The following is a 19,525-nucleotide window of genomic DNA, read 5'->3' on the forward strand; positions in this document are numbered from 1 at the left end:
CACTAAACACATCTTTCTTTGACTAGCTTTTAGCATTCAAAGGGACCATTTCTTCCCTGACACCCTGGTCACTGCTCAGTCACTGCAACACCTCCTCCCTTTCCTACAGCACCTTTGCATACAAGTGCAAGAGATGCAACACCTGTCATTTTACTTCCTCCCTTCTCACATCCATGGCCCAACACTCCTTCTCAATGAAACAGTGATTTACTTGTGCTTCTTTCAAATTAGTACATTACGTTCGCTGCTCACGATGTACTCTCCTCTAGATTGGAAAGACCAACGCAGACTGGGTGGCCACTTTGCAGAACATCTCCATTCAGTCCATAAGCATGACCCTGAGCTTCCTGTCACTTGTCACTTCAATTTTCCACCTCACTCCCACACTGATCTTTCTGTCCTTGGCCTGCTACAATGTTCCAATGAAGCTCAATGCAAGCTCGAGAAACAGTACCTTATCTTTTGACTCTGCAACCTTCGAGACTCAATTATTTTAGAACATAACCTCTGTCTCCATTCTGTTTTGTGTTATTTTTTGATGGTTCTATCTTGTTTCTTTCTCTATTCCTATACTTTGCATTCGGAGAGCTGCTATCCAGTCATTCACATCTCATCTACACAGATGTTTTTGTTTCTTTATCCATTATCACTCCCTTTGACCTTTGTACCATCAAACCATTTTTCATTTAATCTCTCCTGTTCTCCACCCTATCACAGACCTTCCCTTTTGTGCTTCCTCCCTCTCCTCCCTTCACTTGCTCAAAACCTATTATCTTTCTACCTTTTCTCAGTTCTGACGAAGGTTCATCAACCTGAAACGTTAACTCTGTTTCTCTCCACAGATGCTGCCTGACCTGCTGAGTATTTCCAGCATTTTCTGTTTTTATTTCAGATTTCCAGCATGTGTGGTATTTTGCTTTTGTACCACCTACAAGTTCCCCCTCCAAGCCACACAGTGTCCTAATTTGGAACTATACCGCTGTTCTTTCACTTTTGCTTTGTCAAAAACCTGGAACCCCCCTCTCTAACAGCACGGTGAGTGTGCCAGCTAATGGGATCGCCACCACCTGCTCAAGAGCAATTAAAAAATGCTGGCCTTGCCAGTGACACCCACATCCCAAAAATAGAATAGAAAAGAAAGAGATGGACTGTAGCAGTTCAAAGAGGTGATGTTGTGTTATCAGTTCTCAACACAAACGTATCAAACACTAAGACAATGATTGGTATTCTAAAGAAAAGGTTCTTCATTGAAGAACAACAGAATTCCAGGAGAGCTCTTCATACACTGTAACCTGTTGATCAATACTGTTCCAAGTAATATGTCACTTGCTAGTTTGTTTCACTTCCTGTGATAATGTGTACCAAACCATTAACATATTCAGCAGTATGCACCTGTCATGAAGAGATTAATGTCTACAATGTTATTGTAAATTATTTTTAAATTCGAATTGTAGTGGGGTCTGTGTCTATGTGTGTGTCTTTGTGTGGTTTAATTAGATTAAAGCCAGCTAATCTGGGTGCTTTGATGCATAGTAGTTTGAGATGTTAATTAGATAAATGTAAGGGTAGAAGGTAAAGAGTACCTTTGCATTTGTTGAATAAACCATTCAAAAGAATGGGTAAAATCTTGCACCTAGCCGGGAGACGCCAGGCAATGTGTTTATATTACTAATAAAATTTGTGGAATGAAAGGATTATTGTTAGGAGAGGTAAAATTAAAAACCTAGTTATACAATGGAAAAATTACATTCAAAGGGAAAGCTAGGTATAAATTGAGAGGAATGTGCGTATCAGGGGCATGTAAGATCTAACCAGCCTGTAAGCCTACAACTGTCTGCAAAGGAACCAAATTGGAAGGAACCTCATTTTGGATTTGTAAGGTCCAATGTGCTTTGCCTGGTGTCTATTTAAAGTCCATGGGTTATTGTTGCCTTGGTGAAGATTTACTGAAGATTTAAAAAGATTTGGGGATTCCTTTAAAAGTTATTAGAGGAGTAATTTGTAGACATGCGTATGTGTTTAATTAATTGTTAAATTAATAAATGTTTAATTTAGTTTTATATAAAAAACCTCTTGAAGCTTGGTAGTTTTATTCCTGAATTCAGAGCTGCATCCCAATTGAAAATATAGGTTATGACAGTTGTTCAGGTTACCCTCTGGGATTTGTACAACTCAAAACAAAAAATAAAAAATACCTGGAAAAACTCAGCAGGTCTGGCAGCATCGGCGCAGAAGGGTACAGTTGATGTTTCGAGTCCTCTTGACCCTTCAACAGAACTCAACTCAACCTTTACCAACTGCTGTGTAATAACAGCATCACAAAGCAATATTACAACACCACTTTATCCAGGACAATTAGGGATGGGCAACAAATGATAGCCTTGCCAGCAACCTTCACAACTCAGGAATGAATACATGCTGAAAAAAGAGACATGTTGCTGAAGCTATTCGCCTTGCTCTCATCAGGACAAATGCAAGAATGCCAAATGCACCCTTTTCTCCACTAGTATAAATTGTTGTGACCATTTGATTGTGATCGTTTGAAATTTGGCATTTGTCCTGCTGAGTTAAGATAAAAATCTGTGCCAACATGTCTCTCTTTTCAGCAATTCTCAAGTTCTGTACCACCAAGCCAATTAATGAATAAAAGTAAAAGAAAATAGGTAGCTCGGTATAAAATTTTGCCCCTTGATGTATTTGGCTGGGGGGGATGTTAAAGTCTCCATACCAATGGAACATAGGAAATAGGAGGGGTAGGGCATTCTGCTCTTCAAACCTGCTCCACTATTCAACTAGATCATGGCTGATCTTCTACTTTAACGCCATTTTGCCACATTATCCCCATATCCCTGCCTTGATATATTTAATAACCATCACAAGTCAGGAGTGTGATGGAATACTCTCCATTGTCTGGATGGGTGCAGCTCCAACAATACTCAAGAACCTCAACACCATCCAGGACAAAGTAGCCTGCTTGGTTGGCACCCCATCCACCACCTTCAACGTTCAATCACCCCACCATCGATGTACATTGGCAGCAGGGTGTAACATCTATAAGATGCACTGCAGAAAATAACCCCAGCTCCTTTGACAGCACCTTCCAAACCCATGACCTCTGCCACCTAAAAGGACCAGGGCAGCAGGCACATGGGAACACCACCACCTGCAAGTTCCCCTCCGAGCCACACACCATCCTGACTCAGAAATATAATCACCATTCCTTCACTGTCGCTGGGTCAAAATCCTGGAACTCCCTTCCTAACAGCGCCGTGGGTGTACCTACACCACATGGACTGCAGCGGCACACGAAGGCGCCTCACCACCCCCTTTCCCAAGGTCAATTAAGGATATGAGGGCAATAAATGCTGGGGGTCAGCCAGCGAAGCCCAGATCCCGCGAACGGATGAAAAAAAAAATCTAGAAATCAATCCATCCCTGTCTTGAATATACCCGAAGACCCCCTGGGGTAGAGAATTCCAAAGGTTCACCGGCTTCTGAGTGAAGATGCAAGTGGTTCTTGTAGCGCCACCCAGCATCTCATCTCTCCTCTCCTCTCTTCCCCGCCCGCCCGCAGCTGTGCCCAGGTGTGTGTCTGCAGGTGGACTACAACTCCCACAGTGCTTTGCGCGGCGGGGGTTGACGGCTTCCGGTCGGCGTGGGAGGGTTTCCGGAGCTCGCGCCCCCCCCCCCGGAGGTTTGAATCGCTAACGGTTGGCGAGCGGCGGTTGAAAAAGAACTTCTTCCCCCGCCCCCCCCCCTCCTTTTATTTTCTTCCTCGCAAACTCTTTCGAAGCCTTTTATGTATTTTTAGGTGAATTAGCCGATAAGGAAGAAGAAGAAGAAATTTATATGTCTCTCGGTTAAACTCTCTCCTCGCACCGTTTGTGAGGGAGTTTTTTTTTTGGGTGTTTCCCCCCCCCGCCCCCCCCACCCGCCTCTCTCTCCTCAGGGCCTCGGGTCTGAGGGGATTTTCCTTCAACTCTCTCCCCGATCCCCAGCCCCGGGGCTCGGCTGTCCCCGGCTGCCGGCATGGGCTGCACCATGAGCGCCGAGGACAAGGCGGCGATGGCCCGGAGCAGAATGATCGACCGCAACCTGAAGGAAGACGGCGAGAAATCGTCCCGGGAGGTCAAACTTCTGCTACTGGGTAAAAAAAAAATAATTATAGATAATAATAGATAATAACTAAAAATAATAATAGATAACTGAACACCGAATTTTTATTTTTTTTATAAAAATCAGCAAGATCCAGAGCGGAGTTTCACTTCCCGCTGGTCAGGTTGGATAATGATGCACATCGCCTTTCACTGGGGGAGGAATTTAGCATCAACCCCCCCCCCCCCCCGGGAATAGGACCGGGGTGTTTTGGGGGGATGGGGGTGGGGGGGCAGCAGGGGCTCGGTTTAGAGATTCGGGGATGTCAGAGAGAGAGAGAGAGGAGGAGGGAAGGGAAGGGAGGGGAGATGGGGAGGGAAGGGAGGGGGGAGGAGGGGGAGGGGAGATGGGAAGGGAGGGGGGAGGAGGGGAGATGGGAAGGGAGGAGGGGGGAGGGGAGGGGAGATGGGAAGGGAGGGGAGATGGGGAGGGAGGGGAGATGGGGAGGGATGGGAGGGGAGATGGGAAGGGAGGGATGGGAGGGGAGATGGGAAGGGAGGGAGGGGAGGGGAGATGGGAAGGGAGGGAGGGGAGGGGAGATGGGAAGGGAGGGAGGGGAGGGGAGATGGGGAGGGGAGGGAGGGGAGGGGAGATGGGGAGGGGAGGGGAGATGGGAAGGGAGGGAGGGGAGGGGAGATGGGGAGGGGAGATGGGGAGGGAAGGGAGGGGGGAGGAGGGGGGAGGGGAGATGGGGAGGGAGGGGAGGGGGGAGGAGGGGGAGGGGAGATGGGAAGGGAGGGGGGAGGAGGGGGGAGGGGAGATGGGAAGGGAGGGAGGGGAGGGGAGATGGGAAGGGAGGGAGGGGAGGGGAGATGGGGAGGGGAGGGGAGATGGGAAGGGAGGGAGGGGAGGGGAGATGGGGAGGGGAGATGGGGAGGGAAGGGAGGGGGGAGGAGGGGGGAGGGGAGATGGGGAGGGAGGGGAGGGGGGAGGAGGGGGAGGGGAGATGGGAAGGGAGGGGGGAGGAGGGGGGAGGGGAGATGGGAAGGGGAGGGGGGGAGGGGAGGGGAGATGGGAAGGGAGGGGAGATGGGGAGGGAGGGGAGATGGGGAGGGATGGGAGGGGAGATGGGAAGGGAGGGATGGGAGGGGAGATGGGAAGGGAGGGAGGGGAGGGGAGATGGGAAGGGAGGGAGGGGAGGGGAGATGGGGAGGGGAGGGGAGATGGGAAGGGAGGGAGGGGAGGGGAGATGGGGAGGGGAGATGGGAAGGGAGGGGAGATGGGAAGGGAGGGAGGGGAGGGGAGATGGGAAGGGAGGGATGGGAGATGGGAAGGGGAGGGATGGGAGATGGGGAGGGGAGGGATGGGAGGGCAGATGGGAAGGGGAGGGAGGGGAGATGGGGAGGGAGGGGAGGGGAGATGGGAAGGGAGGAGGGGAGGGAGGGGAGATGGGAAGGGAGGAGGGGAGATGGGAAGGGAGGAGGGGAGGGAGGGGAGATGGGAAGGGAGGAGGGGGAGGGAGGGGAGATGGGAAGGGGTGGGAGGGGAGGAGGGGAGGGAGGAGGGAGGGGAGGGGAGATGGGAAGGGAGGAGGGAAGGGAGATGGGAAGTTGCTGGGTAGGGGGCAGATGATTGAGTGGGGGTGGCGTTCAGGGGCTTTGCCCCATCCACTGATATGGTGGAGGGGGGGTGGGGTTGCTCATCCACTGATATGGTGGGGGGGTTGCCCATCCTCTGATATGGTTGGGGGGTTGCCCATCCACTGATATGGTTGGGGGGGGTTGCCCATCCACTGATATGGTTGGGGGGGGTTGCCCATCCACTGATATGGTTGGGGGGGGCTTGCCCATCCACTGATGGGGGGGCTTTGCCCACCATATTGGTGTGTTTGATAAGGTCTACTCACCCACTGGGGTTTAAGGGGCTTCGCTCACCCACTGATGTGGGGAGTGAGGTGGTTTGGTTGCATTCTGGTGTGGGTGAGGAGGTTTGGATGCAAGGTGATGGGGAAAGTGCACATACCCAGATTTATAATTTGGAGGATGCAAACAGGCAAAGACTGTAAGTTGCCTGAGGCATAGCTGTAGCTGCCATTTGCAGTTGGAATTTCTTGTCTCATAACTGGGATGGACGTTAGCATATTTGGTCAGGTAATGTGCGCAGGAATTCCAAGATATAACTGGTCCCCGTTAGCCACCGAGCACAGTAACTTCCGCCCCAGTGTTTTGAGACAAGGTCCAGTTGTAAATCGCAACTACGTCCATGTCCCAGCCCACCTTTGTGATCTTTGCCAGTTTACCTCAATGGTGTGGATGAAACCTTAAATTGGATCTGATCAATAAATTGCAGTAATAGGGAAACTCATGGCTGAGGACACTGATTTAAGTGGAAGTCTTGCTGAGCAAATTTTAAATTAGGAGTTGGAGGTATTAAAAATACCTATTTAAAACCTTGAGGCAGTATGTCGTATTAGTTAGTTTTTTTGTGATGTGTTTGAACCAATCCTAACATATGCGTGGTGGTTAAAATAAAGTTTATCTAACCATTTATGTTTCTAGGACAATCTAGAAATAGTTCTTATTTTTGGATCTTGAAAGGGACTAGCTAGCATATTCCAATTTACAAAGTACTGACCAAACATCAAATAAAGCCTGACAGTGTGCTGTTTACTTAATTGAGACTTTGTGGCCTTCATGGGGCTTGGCTCAATATTACCAGAACTATAATGTGTCAGGCATTATATGATGTAGATTGTAATTTGAGGGGGAGGGAGGCGAAGTTGTTGAAGTTCCATTTGACCATCCAGATGGTGAGACTAGCAGATTTTAACCCCCGGCCTCATTTGAATACCTACCACAAAACTGTTTCCCGACCAAAGACATTTGCAGTGACATCATTGCCAGGGGCAGGAATTGATAATTGTTTCAGGACAAAAACAGAATTACCTGGAAAAACTCAGCAGGTCTGGCAGCATCGGCGGAGAAGAAATCAGTTAACGTTTCGAGCCTTCATGGCCCTTCGGCAGAACTGGAGCATAGTTAGAAGAAGGGAGAAATATAAATTGGTTTAAGGTGGGTGGGGGGTGGGGGGGGGTGGGTGGTGGGGAGAGACACATTGAGGGTGTGGTGTGGTGATTGTGGAGATGAGCAGATAATCAAAAGATGTCACAGACAAAAGGGTCAAAGAGGTGTTGAAGGTGGTGGTATTTGTCTGAGAAAAGTGCTAATTAAGAATGGAAGACAGGATATTCAAAGTACAGCTCTAGTGGGGGTGGGGTGGAAAGATTAAAGGTTTTAGTTTTAGATTTAAAAATAATGGAAATAGGTGGGGAAAGAAGAATCTATATAAATTATTGAAAAAGAAAAAAAAAAGCGGGGGGGGGGGGGAAAGAAACGGGGTGGGGATGGGGGGAGGGGGAGTTTAAGATCTAAAGTTGTTGAATTCAATATTCAGCCCGGAGGGCTGTAAAGTGCCTAGTCGGAAGATGAGGTGCTGTTCCTCCAGTTTGCGTTGGGCTTCACTGGAACAATGCAGCAAGCCAAGGACAGACATGTTGGCAAGAGAACAGGGTGGAGTGTTAAAATGGCAAGCGACAGGGAGGTTTGGGTCTTTCTTGCGGACAGACCGCAGGTGTTCCGCAAAACGGTCGCCCAGTTTGCGTTTGGTCTCTCCAATGTAGAGGAGACCGCATTGGGATCAACGAATGCAGTAGACTAAGTTAGGGGAAATGCAAGTGAAATGCTGCTTCACTTGAAAGGAGTGTTTGGGCCCTTGGATGGTGAGGAGAGAGGAAGTGAAGGGGCAGGTGTTGCATCTTCTGCGTGGGCATGGGGAGGTGCCATAAGTGGGGGTTGAGGAGTAGGGGGTGATGGAGGAGTGGACCAGGGTGTCCCGGAGGGAACGATCCCTATGGAATGCCGTCAAGGGGGGGGTGAAGGGAAGATGTGTTTGGTGGTGGCATCATGCTGGAGTTGGCGGAAATGGCGGAGGATGATCCTTTGAATGCGGAGGCTGGTGGGGTGATAAGTGAGGACAAGGGGGACCCTATCATGTTTCTGGGAAGGAGGAGAAGGCGTGAGGGAGGATGCGCGGGATATGGGCCGGACACGGTTGAGGGCCCTGTCAACGACCGTGGATGGAAAACCTCGGTTAAGGAAGAAGGAGGACATGTCCGAGGAGCTGTTTTTGAAGGTAGCGTCATCAGAACAGATGCGACGGAGGCGAAGGAACTGAGAGAATGGGATGGAGTCTTTACAGGAAGCGGGGTGTGAGGAGCTGTAGTCGAGGTAGCTGTGGGAGCCGGTAGGCTTGTAATGGATATTGGTGGACAGTCTATCACCAGAAATTGAGACAGAGAGGTCAAGGAAGGGAAGAGAAGTGTCAGAGATGGACCATGTGAAGATGATGGAGGGGTGGAGATTGGAAGCAAAATTAATAAATTTTTCCAGGTCCCGATGAGAGCATGAAGCAGCACCGAAGTAATCATCGATGTACCGGAGAAAGAGTTGTGGGAGGGGGCCGGAGTAGGACTGGAACAAGGAATGTTCCACATACCCCATAAAGAGACAGGCATAGCTGGGGCCCATGCGGGTACCCATAGCCACACCTTTTATTTGGAGGAAGTGAGAGGAGTTAAAGGAGAAATTGTTCAGTGTGAGAACAAGTTCAGCCGGACGGAGGAGAGTAGTGGTGGATGGGGATTGTTGGGGCCTCTGTTCAAGGAAGAAGCTAAGGGCCCTCAGACCATCCTGGTGGGGGATGGAGGTGTAGAGGGATTGGACATCCATGGTGAAGAGGAAGCGGTTGGGGCCAGGGAACTGGAAATTGTTGATGTGACGTAAGGTGTCAGAGGAATCACGGATGTAGGTGGGAAGGGACTGGACAAGGGGAGAGAGAAGGGAGTCAAGATAGTGAGAAATGAGTTCCATGGGGCAGGAACAGGCTGACACGATCGGTCTGCCAGGACAGTTCTGTTTGTGGATTTTGGGTAGGAGGTAGAAGCGGGCCGTCTGAGGTTGGGCGACTATCAAGTTGGAAGCTGTGGGAGGAAGATCTCCAGAGGAGATGAGGTCAGTGACAGTCCTGGAAACAATGGCTTGATGTTCTGTGGTGGGGTCATGGTCCAGGGAGAGGTAGGAGGAAGTGTCTGCGAGTTGACGCTCAGCCTCCGCGAGGTAGAGGTCAATGCGCCAGACAACAACAGTACCACCCTTGTCAGCGGGTTTGATGACAATGTTGGGGTTGGACCTGAGAGAACGGAGTGCAGTGAGTTCAGAGAGAGACAGATTAGAATGGGTGAGAGGAGCAGAGAAATTGAGACGGCTAATGTCACGCCGACAGTTCTCAATGAAAAGATCAAGAGAAGTTAAGAATCCAGAGGGAGGGGTCCAAGTGGAGGGAGAATATTGGAGGTGGGTAAAAGGATCCGTTGAACGGGGAGAGGACTCCTGCCCAAAGAAGTGAGCACGGAGACGAAGACGGCGGAAGAAGAGTTCAGCATCATGCCGAGCCCGAAATTCATTGAGATGAGGGCGTAAGGGTATGAAACTAAGTCCTTTGCTGAGCACTGAACGTTCAGCATCGGAGAGGGGAAGGTCAGGGGGTATAGTGAATACGCGGCTGGGGCTGGGATTGTTTCAGGAGGTCTGCTCACTCCTGGGGACCCACTGAAGCAGTATCCAGCAGAGTGAGTGAAAGTAAAATTTCATTGGCGGAGCAGGAACCAGAAGTGAAAATCCAAGTATCTTTTTAAGGCCATCAAGTGTACCGCTACTCCTCTTGGCCCACAAGTGTTCTACGTATAAGTTTATTTTCAAATTTACCATGTCGTCTTCTGGACCCTGGCAGACCTCTTGAATGCAGGAGTTAAAATGCCATTGTGGTACTGAAGACATCAGGCCTCAACTTTAAGATTTAAAATTGGGTCCCTTTCCCTTGCAGGAGTCTTTCAGCTTAAAAGTCAGTGTGGATAAATGTCACCAGATGGGAACGGTGTGGTCTCAAATTGATATATGGACTTGGACAATTTTACACCCTCTAGTGAGCTGTTCTGTTGACGGTGTGTGTGCATTAAAACTGACCCCAATCAAGCACTCCTTAGTGTTCATTGTGGGATCATGGAATATCCACATTAGACACAAGTTATATTGCTGATGTATGACATGTGGGGTTCAGTATAATTGGCAGTTAATGTGCATTAAACTAATGAGATCAAGTTTGCAACTGGTTGAACAACTCTGCAAGATTTGCTCAAAACAGACCAATTATGGATAATTGTTTATGCACTGTAATTTTCCTGAAAGTGGTGAAACAAAGAAGATATGTTATAGTAAAACCATCTTACAGGAGGAGTGGTAGGTTTTTTGGGGGAAGGTAATAAAAAATGTTAGAAATATACAGTAAACCTGCCAGCATATGAATATGTGAACAATTAACATTTTGCCTGGAGACTCTTCATAATTGATGGGTCTATGCATACCTTTGATCTATCTTTTTTTTGCTCTTTAGGTATTGACTGACTAGCTATGTGCTTTCAGTACTTATTTTTTAGTTCACATTTTGAGCACTTATTTACCCCTAACCATCTTCCATATGCTATGCAAAAATAAAAATACCTGGAAAAACTCGGCAGGTCTGGCAGCATCTGCGGAGAGGAACACAGTTAACGTTTCGAGTCCGTATGACTCTTCAACAGAACTAAGTAAAAATAGAAAAGAAGTGAAATATAAGCTGGTTTAAGGGGGGGAGGAGTAGAGCTGGATAGAGGGCCAGTGATAGGTGGAGATAGCCAAAAGATGTCATAGACAAAAGGACAAAGAGGTGTTGAAGGTGGTGATATTATCTAAGGAATCAAAATAGGCTAAAAGGTAGAGATAAAACAATGGATTTTTAAATACATTTAAAAATAATGGAAATAGTTGGGAAAAGAAAAATCTATATAAATTATTGGAAAAAAAGGGGGGGATCGGAAAGGTTGTGGGGATGGAGGAGAGAGTTCATGATCTAAAATTGTTGAACTCAATATTCAGTCCGGAAGGCTGTAAAGTGCCTAGTCGGAAGATGAGGTGCTGTTCCTCCAGTTTGCGTTGAGCTTCACTGGAGTGAAGCTTCACTAGGCACTTTACAGCCTATTTTGATCCCTTCCCTTCACCCCACCCCACCCCCACTAGGGCTATCTGTACCTTGCTTGTCCTGTTTTCTACCCTTAATTAGTACATTCCTCAGAGAATATCACCACCTTCAACACCTCTTTGTCCTTTTGTCTATGACATCTTTTGTTTATCTCCACCTATCACTGGCCCTCTATCCTGCTCCCCCCACCCCTGCCCTTAAACCAGCTTACATTTCACTTCTTTTCTATTTTTACTTAGTTCTGTTGAAGAGTCATATGGACTCGAAACATTAACTGTGTTCCTCTCCGCAGATGCTGCCAGACCTGCCGAGTTTTTCCAAGTATTTTTGTTTTGGATTTCCACCATCCGCAGTTTTTTGCTTTTATCCATATGCTATATGTTGTTTTATAAAATGGTGGGGTTACAGGGAACCGTTGGATTGTTGTGAATTTTTTTAATGGCAGAATAGGTGTGTTTGATAGCGAGGAAGAAAGTTGTATAATCCAGGAAAATATCATTGACTGGTCAGTTGGGAAGAAAAGTGGTAAATAGAATTTAATCTGGAGAAATGAGAGGTAATGCATTTGGGGAGGGAAACCAAGGCAAGGGGGATACACAGTAAATGACAAGATATTGAGAAGTTGAGGAGCAGAGGGATCAGCATATCCATGGATCTCTAGGTAGACAGGAAGATAAGGTGGTTACAAAGGCATATGTGACATTTTCCTTTATTAGCTGAGGCATAGAATATGATATCAGGGAAGTTATTCTATATAAAGCACTGCTTAGGCCAAAGCTAGGGTACTGCAGTTCTAGGTCACCCCATTACAGGAAAGATGTGATTACACTGGTGAGGACACAGAGGAAGTTTTCGATTATGTTGCCAGAAATGGAGAATTTCAGATAGGAAAAATTAGATAGGCAGGAGTTGCTCCCTTTGCAACAGAGAAGACTGAGGAGAGATTTAAATTAAGATGTATAAAACTTTGTGGACCCAAGTGGAGTGGAAAGGAAGCAGAGAGCAATAACTCGGGGACATTAGAGTGGAATTGAGAAATATTTTCTCCCAGGGAGTTCTGGAGCCGTCTGTCTGAAAGGCTGGTAGAACCATTCACTGCATTTAAAAACTGTTTGGATGTGCACTTGAAGTGCTGTAACCTGCGCAGTTATGGACTGAGCACTGGAAAGTAGGATTAGGCTAGATAGCCCTTTTTTGGCCAGCACAGATGTGATGGGCCAAATGGCTGACTTCTATACTGTAATGTTTTTTTCCTAAAGCAAGGTGCTTTAGTGTAAATGTATTTGACCCCACTGCTTAGAAATGTCCATCTCAGGACTGACTGGATTGTCACCAAGGACACACTGATGGTTACCTTAAATTTTTGTATATTGTTGAAGAGACATGTTGCTGAAGCTTTTCACCTTGCACTCATCAGGACAGATGCAAGAATGCCAAATTTCAAACGATCATAATTTATACTGCACAAGAGAAGCGTGCTGATTGGCCAAGGTGTTACATTGCACAAAGTAACAGGGAACCATGGAGTCCCCAAGTTGAAAAGCTTCAGCAGCATGTCTCTCTTTTCAGCAATACTAAAATTTTTGAGTAAAATGATTGCCTTCCCTTGGTTTTAATTATTGTAATCTGTTGACCTTTTGAATAAAATTAAACTTTGGGGGAGGTGTCATTGATGCATGAGCATGTTAATTAATGTTGCTAATGTATTCTGAAGTCTGATAATCTAATCATATTATTTTGAATAGGTGAAGGAAATTAATTATGTAGTGTTGTCATAGCAGTTATGACTATGCAAGAAAATTACTCTCAGATTCGGACTTAAGCAATACTGATTGAGGGAGTAGGATAGAATGTTGAGTGTTGGGCCAATAATTTGTAAAATGCTAATTTCATTTGCTGACATGGCCTTGCTGAAAGATTAAATTGCAGTGACTATACTATAGATAGAATCTGCTGTGGGAAGTAACTTGCACTGTTTTAATTATGTTCATTTGGCTTGCATTCTTCACATTTTCTTTTTGCTATCTGTATGATGAAACCAGCTTATAACTGGCATTTATGTAGCTTACATATCCTCTATTATATATCCTGCAAGAAAAATAGCTAATGTTTCATTGCAAAATTTCAGCCTGTTTCCTTTTTCGGGTTTTGGTAAGGTTTGCAACCATTTTAGGCTGTATCTGAGAGCCTCATTCATTCATTACAACATGTTTAGAATGTTCTCCTTTCTACTCACAAATAGGAAGTGCAGTGATGAATCACATGGCCAAATTCATGAGCTAGAGAATGAACCTCATAATGCAAACCCACAGGTGGAAATGAATAAATTATTTTTGGGCTGTCAAAGCTACAAATATGTCTCCCTTTAAATTAATCACCTGTGAGAGACTTAAAAGGGAAGGAAAGTACAGAAGTAAATTTGGTGTACAGCTCCATCTAATTCTCAAAAAAATCTTAATATGTGACACATTTGTGGAAGTGTTCATTTCCTCCCCCTTTAAGGTCAGCTATTTCAGTTCCCACTGGAACAGCATTGTTCTGGTGAGACGTATTATGATCTGGACTTAAAGCAACAATGCAAGCATTCACAGTTTGGACAGACCTAAATGCGAAATTAAATACATACAAGATGGTGTATTTTACCAAGTAAAAGCCTGGATAATACATTTTTAGTAAAACTGATGGAGCATATTTTGTGCAAATTATTGTCATCTTTTGTTTTCTACCTGCCTGCTTATTAACATGGTTTGCTGATTGAGCATAGGAATGTCTCTGTCTTCATTTGAGAGTTGGTTGTGTAGCTGCAACCTGTCTAAAAATGTCATGTTCGATTTTTCTAATGTATCGCATAATATTGTGATTAGTCGCCTGATGAAAATCACATAAGGGAAAAGCTTGCATAATAATTCTGTAGTTCAGTGAGTTTTATTGTATGTCTGTGTTGAGTTAGCTGATAGAAACAGAAACATAGAAAATAGGAGCAGGAGTAGGCGATTCGGCTCTTCGAGCCTGCTCCGCCATTCATTATGATCATGGTTGATCATCCAACTCAATAGCCTGCTCCAGTTTTCTCCCCATATCCTTTGACCCCTTTCGCCCCAAGAGCTATATCTAACTCCTTCTTGAAAACATATAATGTTTTGGCCTCAACTACTTTCTGTGGTAGCAAATTCCACAGTCTCACCACTCTCTGGGTGAAGAAATTTTTCCTCATCTCAGTCCTAAATGGTCTACCCCGTATCCTCAGACTGTGACCCCTGGTTTTGGACTCCCCCACCATCGGGAACATCCTTCCTGCATCTACCCTATCTAGCCCTGTTAGAATTTTATAGGTTTCTATGAGATCCTCCCTCATTCTTCTGAAATCCAGCGAATATGATCCTAACTGACTCAATCTCTCCTCATATGTCAGTCCCGCCAGCCCAGGAATCAGCTTGGTAAACCTTCGCTGCACTCCCTGTACAGCAAGAACATCCTTCCTCAGATAAGGAGACCAAACTTGCACACAATATTCCAGGTGTGGAATTGAAAAACGTACAGAAAACTATTAATAAGAAAATATGATAAAGAAGAGAAATGGCCATTTACCTACATAGTTCGCTGTGCCAGTACATATGAAATAGAAAGATAGTGATGTCAGCCAGGGTAGTGTTAAGCAATATTAGGGTCAGGAACTTATACATAGTCAACGTTTTCAGGAACGATGGAGAAATATTAAGAAATGGAGGGGTGTGGGGGAAGGAGGAAGTTTTTAGTTCTTTGTGTAATGTGTATTTAAACATGTAACTGAGGATCATGAGTCTTTAGGACACTCATCCTCAAAAGGCGGTGGAAGCAGAGTCTTTGAATATTATTAAGGCAGAGATAGATTCTCGCTAAGCAAGGGGTGAAAGGTTATCGGGATTGAATGGTTATTGGGGGCGTGTGGAACTAAGGTCAAATCAGCCATGATCTTATTGAATGGTGGAACAGGCTCGAGGGGGTGAGTGGCATAATCCTCCTACTTCAGATGTTTGTCTGTAACTACAGATTCCCTGCAATGAGAATTGAAAAATGTACAGAAAACTAATAATAAAATATGATAAAGAAGAGAAATGGCCATTTACCTACATAGTTCACCATGCCAGTACATATGAAATAGAAAGATAGTTGTAGAAAGCAAAATACTGCAGGTGCTGGAAATCTGAAATAAAACAGAAAATGCTGGAAATACTGAGCAGTCTAACGGCATCTGTGGAGAGGGAAAGAGTTAATGTTTCAGCTCTCTGACTTTTCTGATGACTGTAAAGCTAACTCCATTTTTCTCTCCAAAGATGCTGCCAAATGTACTGAGCATTTCTCTGGCATTTTCTGTTTTTATAAAAAGATGTGTCTTGCTGATGGTGTAGAACAATTGACTTCAATCTGCAGCAGTTGGACTGAAATTAGTGCAGTCTCTTGAGTTTAAAGGGAATACAGGGAAACCTGGTGAGGTACAGTTAAAGCTTTTCTAAAATACTAGGTAGAACCTGCAGCTTTGGCTGAGGTGAAACACAAGCAATAGCAGATCTTTTCCATTACTTCAGTGTAAAGGAAAATAAGTGGGATGTCTAACTGGTAACATCGATTGCCACCTTCTTATGTCTCTGCCAAAGTTTTTGAGTTCTGCTGAGGTTTAGATATTAAACTGGAATCAGAGACTGACTGTTTACTGAATTTAGTAAATAACTCTTGTTTTCTGCCTGATATAGAAGGTTCCTTCAAATATCTCACTGGAATTTATTTTTTTGATTTTGTCTGTTAAATCTGTTAATGACTTATTCTTGAATTGGATTTGGAAACATAGAGAAATACATCATACTTTATGGCAGACTCCTGGGGAATTGAATTTTTCAATTATCCAATATATTAAGAATTTCCCATTAATGCACAATCCACATAAGTGTCTTTTTTCCGCTGTGACACTTAACACTATTGCAATTTCCTCGACAGCTTAATTAGAAAACAGCCTAAGCCCACCCCCCGCCTTAAACCAGCTTATATTCCACCTCTTTTCTATTTTTCCTTAGTTCTGTTGAAGAGTCATTCGGACTCAAAACGTTAACTGTGTTCCTCTCCGCAGATGCTGTCAGACCTGCTGAGTTTTTCCAGGTATTTTAGTTTTTGTTAAGCACATACTTAATGTGAGCAACACAATGGGGGCTCTGCTAGTGGTAAATTAAGTATGCAGTAGTTTTCTATTCAGATTTCTCAATGTAAATCAACAATCAAAACTTATTACAGTATCCTTTTTAGTCTTTCTGTAAAATGAGAAACCAAGTTATCATTGGCCCTTTATTTATGGCTTTCAGCTTTCAATAGAAATATTTGCTCACAGGAAACAGGGAAAGGAAAGCCTAAGATTGTTTTGTATTCCAAGCATTTGCCTATTTTGTAGTGATAAACTTTTTTTTAAAAAAAGCTAAATGAACTTAAACTAACAATTGCTCAATTGTTGGGTCACACCAGCGATCACTCCAAAATCGTGAATCTCACTCCCTAATGAGCACTTTTTGGAGCACCTTCACCGCACAGACTGCAGCAGTACAAGAAGGTGATTCACCATCACCACCTTAAGGGCAATTATGGATGGGCAGTAAATGCTGGCCTTACCAGCGTTGCTCAGACTCTATGAATGAATAAAAGAAAATGCCATTACCAGGACCAATCAGAAGTGGCTTCATTACAGCAACAGGTTGGAGAGAGCATGCTACAGCTGGTGATGGAACTTTTCTCGTCCACACCGTAGCTTCTAGGTTGGTTGGAAAGCATGTGACTCAGTTGCAAAGAGAGGGGACATATAAATGTTCCTTCATAATTGCCATCACTTGGGCATCTTAGCAGAGAGAGTGACTTTCTCTGTGTCAGCAGGTACTTAGTTTTTCTTACAAAGGCAGAACTTTGAATTACAAAATCATCTTTAACCTTTCCTTCCCCTTTCTGTTGGATTAAAGCTCTTCAAAAAAAACTGTCATGGGACAGCCTCAACAATATAACTACTTTCTATATTACTGGTTTACATTTCCAGCTTCCTTGGGCACTGAAATACATTTCTGTTACATGGTATCACTGCTGGTAACTGGTATACTTCCTTTAGTTATACCCTGACCTGGATTTAACATAGAAGTATATTTATATTGAAATGTAATTCACAATAGAAATTTACACTGACCCTTTGACAAATTATTAATCCATATTGCATTTCAAATATTAATGGAACGCTCCAGAATCCGGAGCATGAAATTTTCCTTTGTCCATGTAGTTGAATAAATTCGCTCATCTGAGAGGCTCATGAGAAAGGTAACTGCATGATGTATGAAAGACTAGACATGATGAGTTTTTTTTCTGGGCTCAAGGTGCTATAATCTATGTGGTACTAGACCAAAATGTGTGTTCCAAACTTGTGAACTAAACTGCCTGTCAGGCCACAAATGAACAACTCTACAGTTCCTGAGGCCTTTATCGAGCTTTCTAGTGGCACCAGCTGCTGATGCCTGTGCCTCATTCAGCCAAGTGCAGTCTGAAAATAAATTTACCAGGAACTGCTTAAATCCCAATTTAAAATTATTTTTGCTGCCATTACAAGTTTACTTTCAAATTGCAGCTAGCTGTGCAAGACCAGTGTCAAGAGCCAGCACCAGGCCTTAGCGCAATGTAAAAAGTAGCTTCATGCAGTTGCAAGATAGCTCTTATGTATAGATTATTGAGGTTTACTGTAACTCTTAATACTAAAGAATCATAATTTATTTTGTCCCCTGCAGCTTTCACGTGGAAAAAATGGTTTGAAAGATCCTAGCAATCGAAGTTAATTTGGTGTGTGTGAGAAGACTGGGTTTCTATATTTTTTATATAAAGGGATAGTGATGAAGAAAGGACTTTGCTGTATTCATAACCAACAATGGGTCTGACAAAGTATTGAGATTTACTAAATCTCTTGGGGTTCAGTACAACTTACTTAACCAACTTCTGAAGCTTAGCACAAAGAAATTCCTTAAGTGCTGTATTTTAGTTTATATCTAAAACAAGATCTCATGTTGTGTTACTTACTATTTGTTGGAAGCAGAAGAAAAATCCTATGGATTCATGGGGTAATTGCAATCCATTAATTAAATGAGATCATTATCATGGACAAGTTACTGAAAACTACCTGGATATCAAGGCTAATTAAGATAACTTTCAAATGCACTAATATTTGCATTTTATCTATGAAAATGATCTAAAATATGAGAACTTAATCTGATAGAGAAAAACAATAAACACTTTTTTTAAAACAATATTGTGAAGAGTGACATTCTATTTTGTTTTTGGTCAAATTTAGCTTGCATCTTGAAAAGCACAGCATTACGATATGTTAGTATAGGTAGCAACATATTGTTAAACTGTGGAAACGGGCTACTCGTGGTCCTGTTACTTTTCATGTATTGATTCCTGTGCAGTGCCCAGAGTGATATGAATCCTATGCCTGCGATGTGACAACAAGAATAAACAAATAAGTAAATACATTCACGAATCAGAACATTCTGCAACTTAACTAGTATTTAATGCCGAAAGATTTGGTCCTCAGGTAACAAAAGAGAGTATGGCCGCCTATATTTATGTCGCACCCTGCTTTCTTGAATGTTAGAATATTGATTGCACTGCATATGTGAACACTGATGCAAATCACTTCCCTATACTTAGATGGCTTAAATCTTGACAAAGATATGTCCCATTATATCTTCCAGCAAAATGACTCATTATTTACCAAAATTTAGAGCTACACTAGAAGATTTTATACTAATTTCAGCCTGGTAGTACATGCACGTTCTTCAATCAGTTCATAATAGTCGTTATAGATGCAGCCTTATTATTAAAGCTTATGTGTGAACACTAATCAAAATAGCCATTTGATAGTACAGAACTTGAGTATTGCTGAAAAAAGAGACACGTCAAGCTTTTCATCTTGCACTCATCAGGACACTTTGCAAGAACACCAGTTTAATACTGTTTGAGAAGAGAGTGCTGATTGGTTGGCAGGTGGACTCTGGTAGAGGCATTACAGTGGAGAATGCACCAATTGATGATGACTGACAGTCACCATCAATTGGTGCATTTAGTCACCAGCAATTGGTGCATTCTCCATGGCAGCACCTCTACCATTCAGAGTGCACTTGCCAACCAATCAGCACTCCTCTCATACAGTATAAATTGCTGTTTTCCCCTTACATTGGTGTTATTGTGAAGTGTCCTGATGAGTGCAAGACAAAAAGCTTTGACATCTCTCTTTTTCAACAATACTAAT

General features: G+C 44.1%; 1 protein-coding gene across 1 annotated transcript in view; it reads left to right on the forward strand.

Moving 5' to 3' along the window:
* The first annotated feature begins 3,709 nt into the window (after positions 1-3,709).
* Positions 3,710-19,525, forward strand: part of LOC144683391 (guanine nucleotide-binding protein G(i) subunit alpha-3) — a 53,460-nt gene continuing 37,644 nt past the window's right edge. The window contains exon 1 of the mRNA XM_078546351.1: positions 3,710-4,147. Coding sequence (XP_078402477.1) covers positions 4,030-4,147 — 118 coding nt within the window. The 5' untranslated portion in view covers positions 3,710-4,029. The remainder of the gene's footprint in view (positions 4,148-19,525) is intronic.

The sequence above is a fragment of the Cetorhinus maximus genome, chromosome 8 (assembly GCF_964194155.1).
Source record: "Cetorhinus maximus chromosome 8, sCetMax3.hap1.1, whole genome shotgun sequence".
Taxonomy (NCBI): domain Eukaryota; kingdom Metazoa; phylum Chordata; class Chondrichthyes; order Lamniformes; family Cetorhinidae; genus Cetorhinus; species Cetorhinus maximus.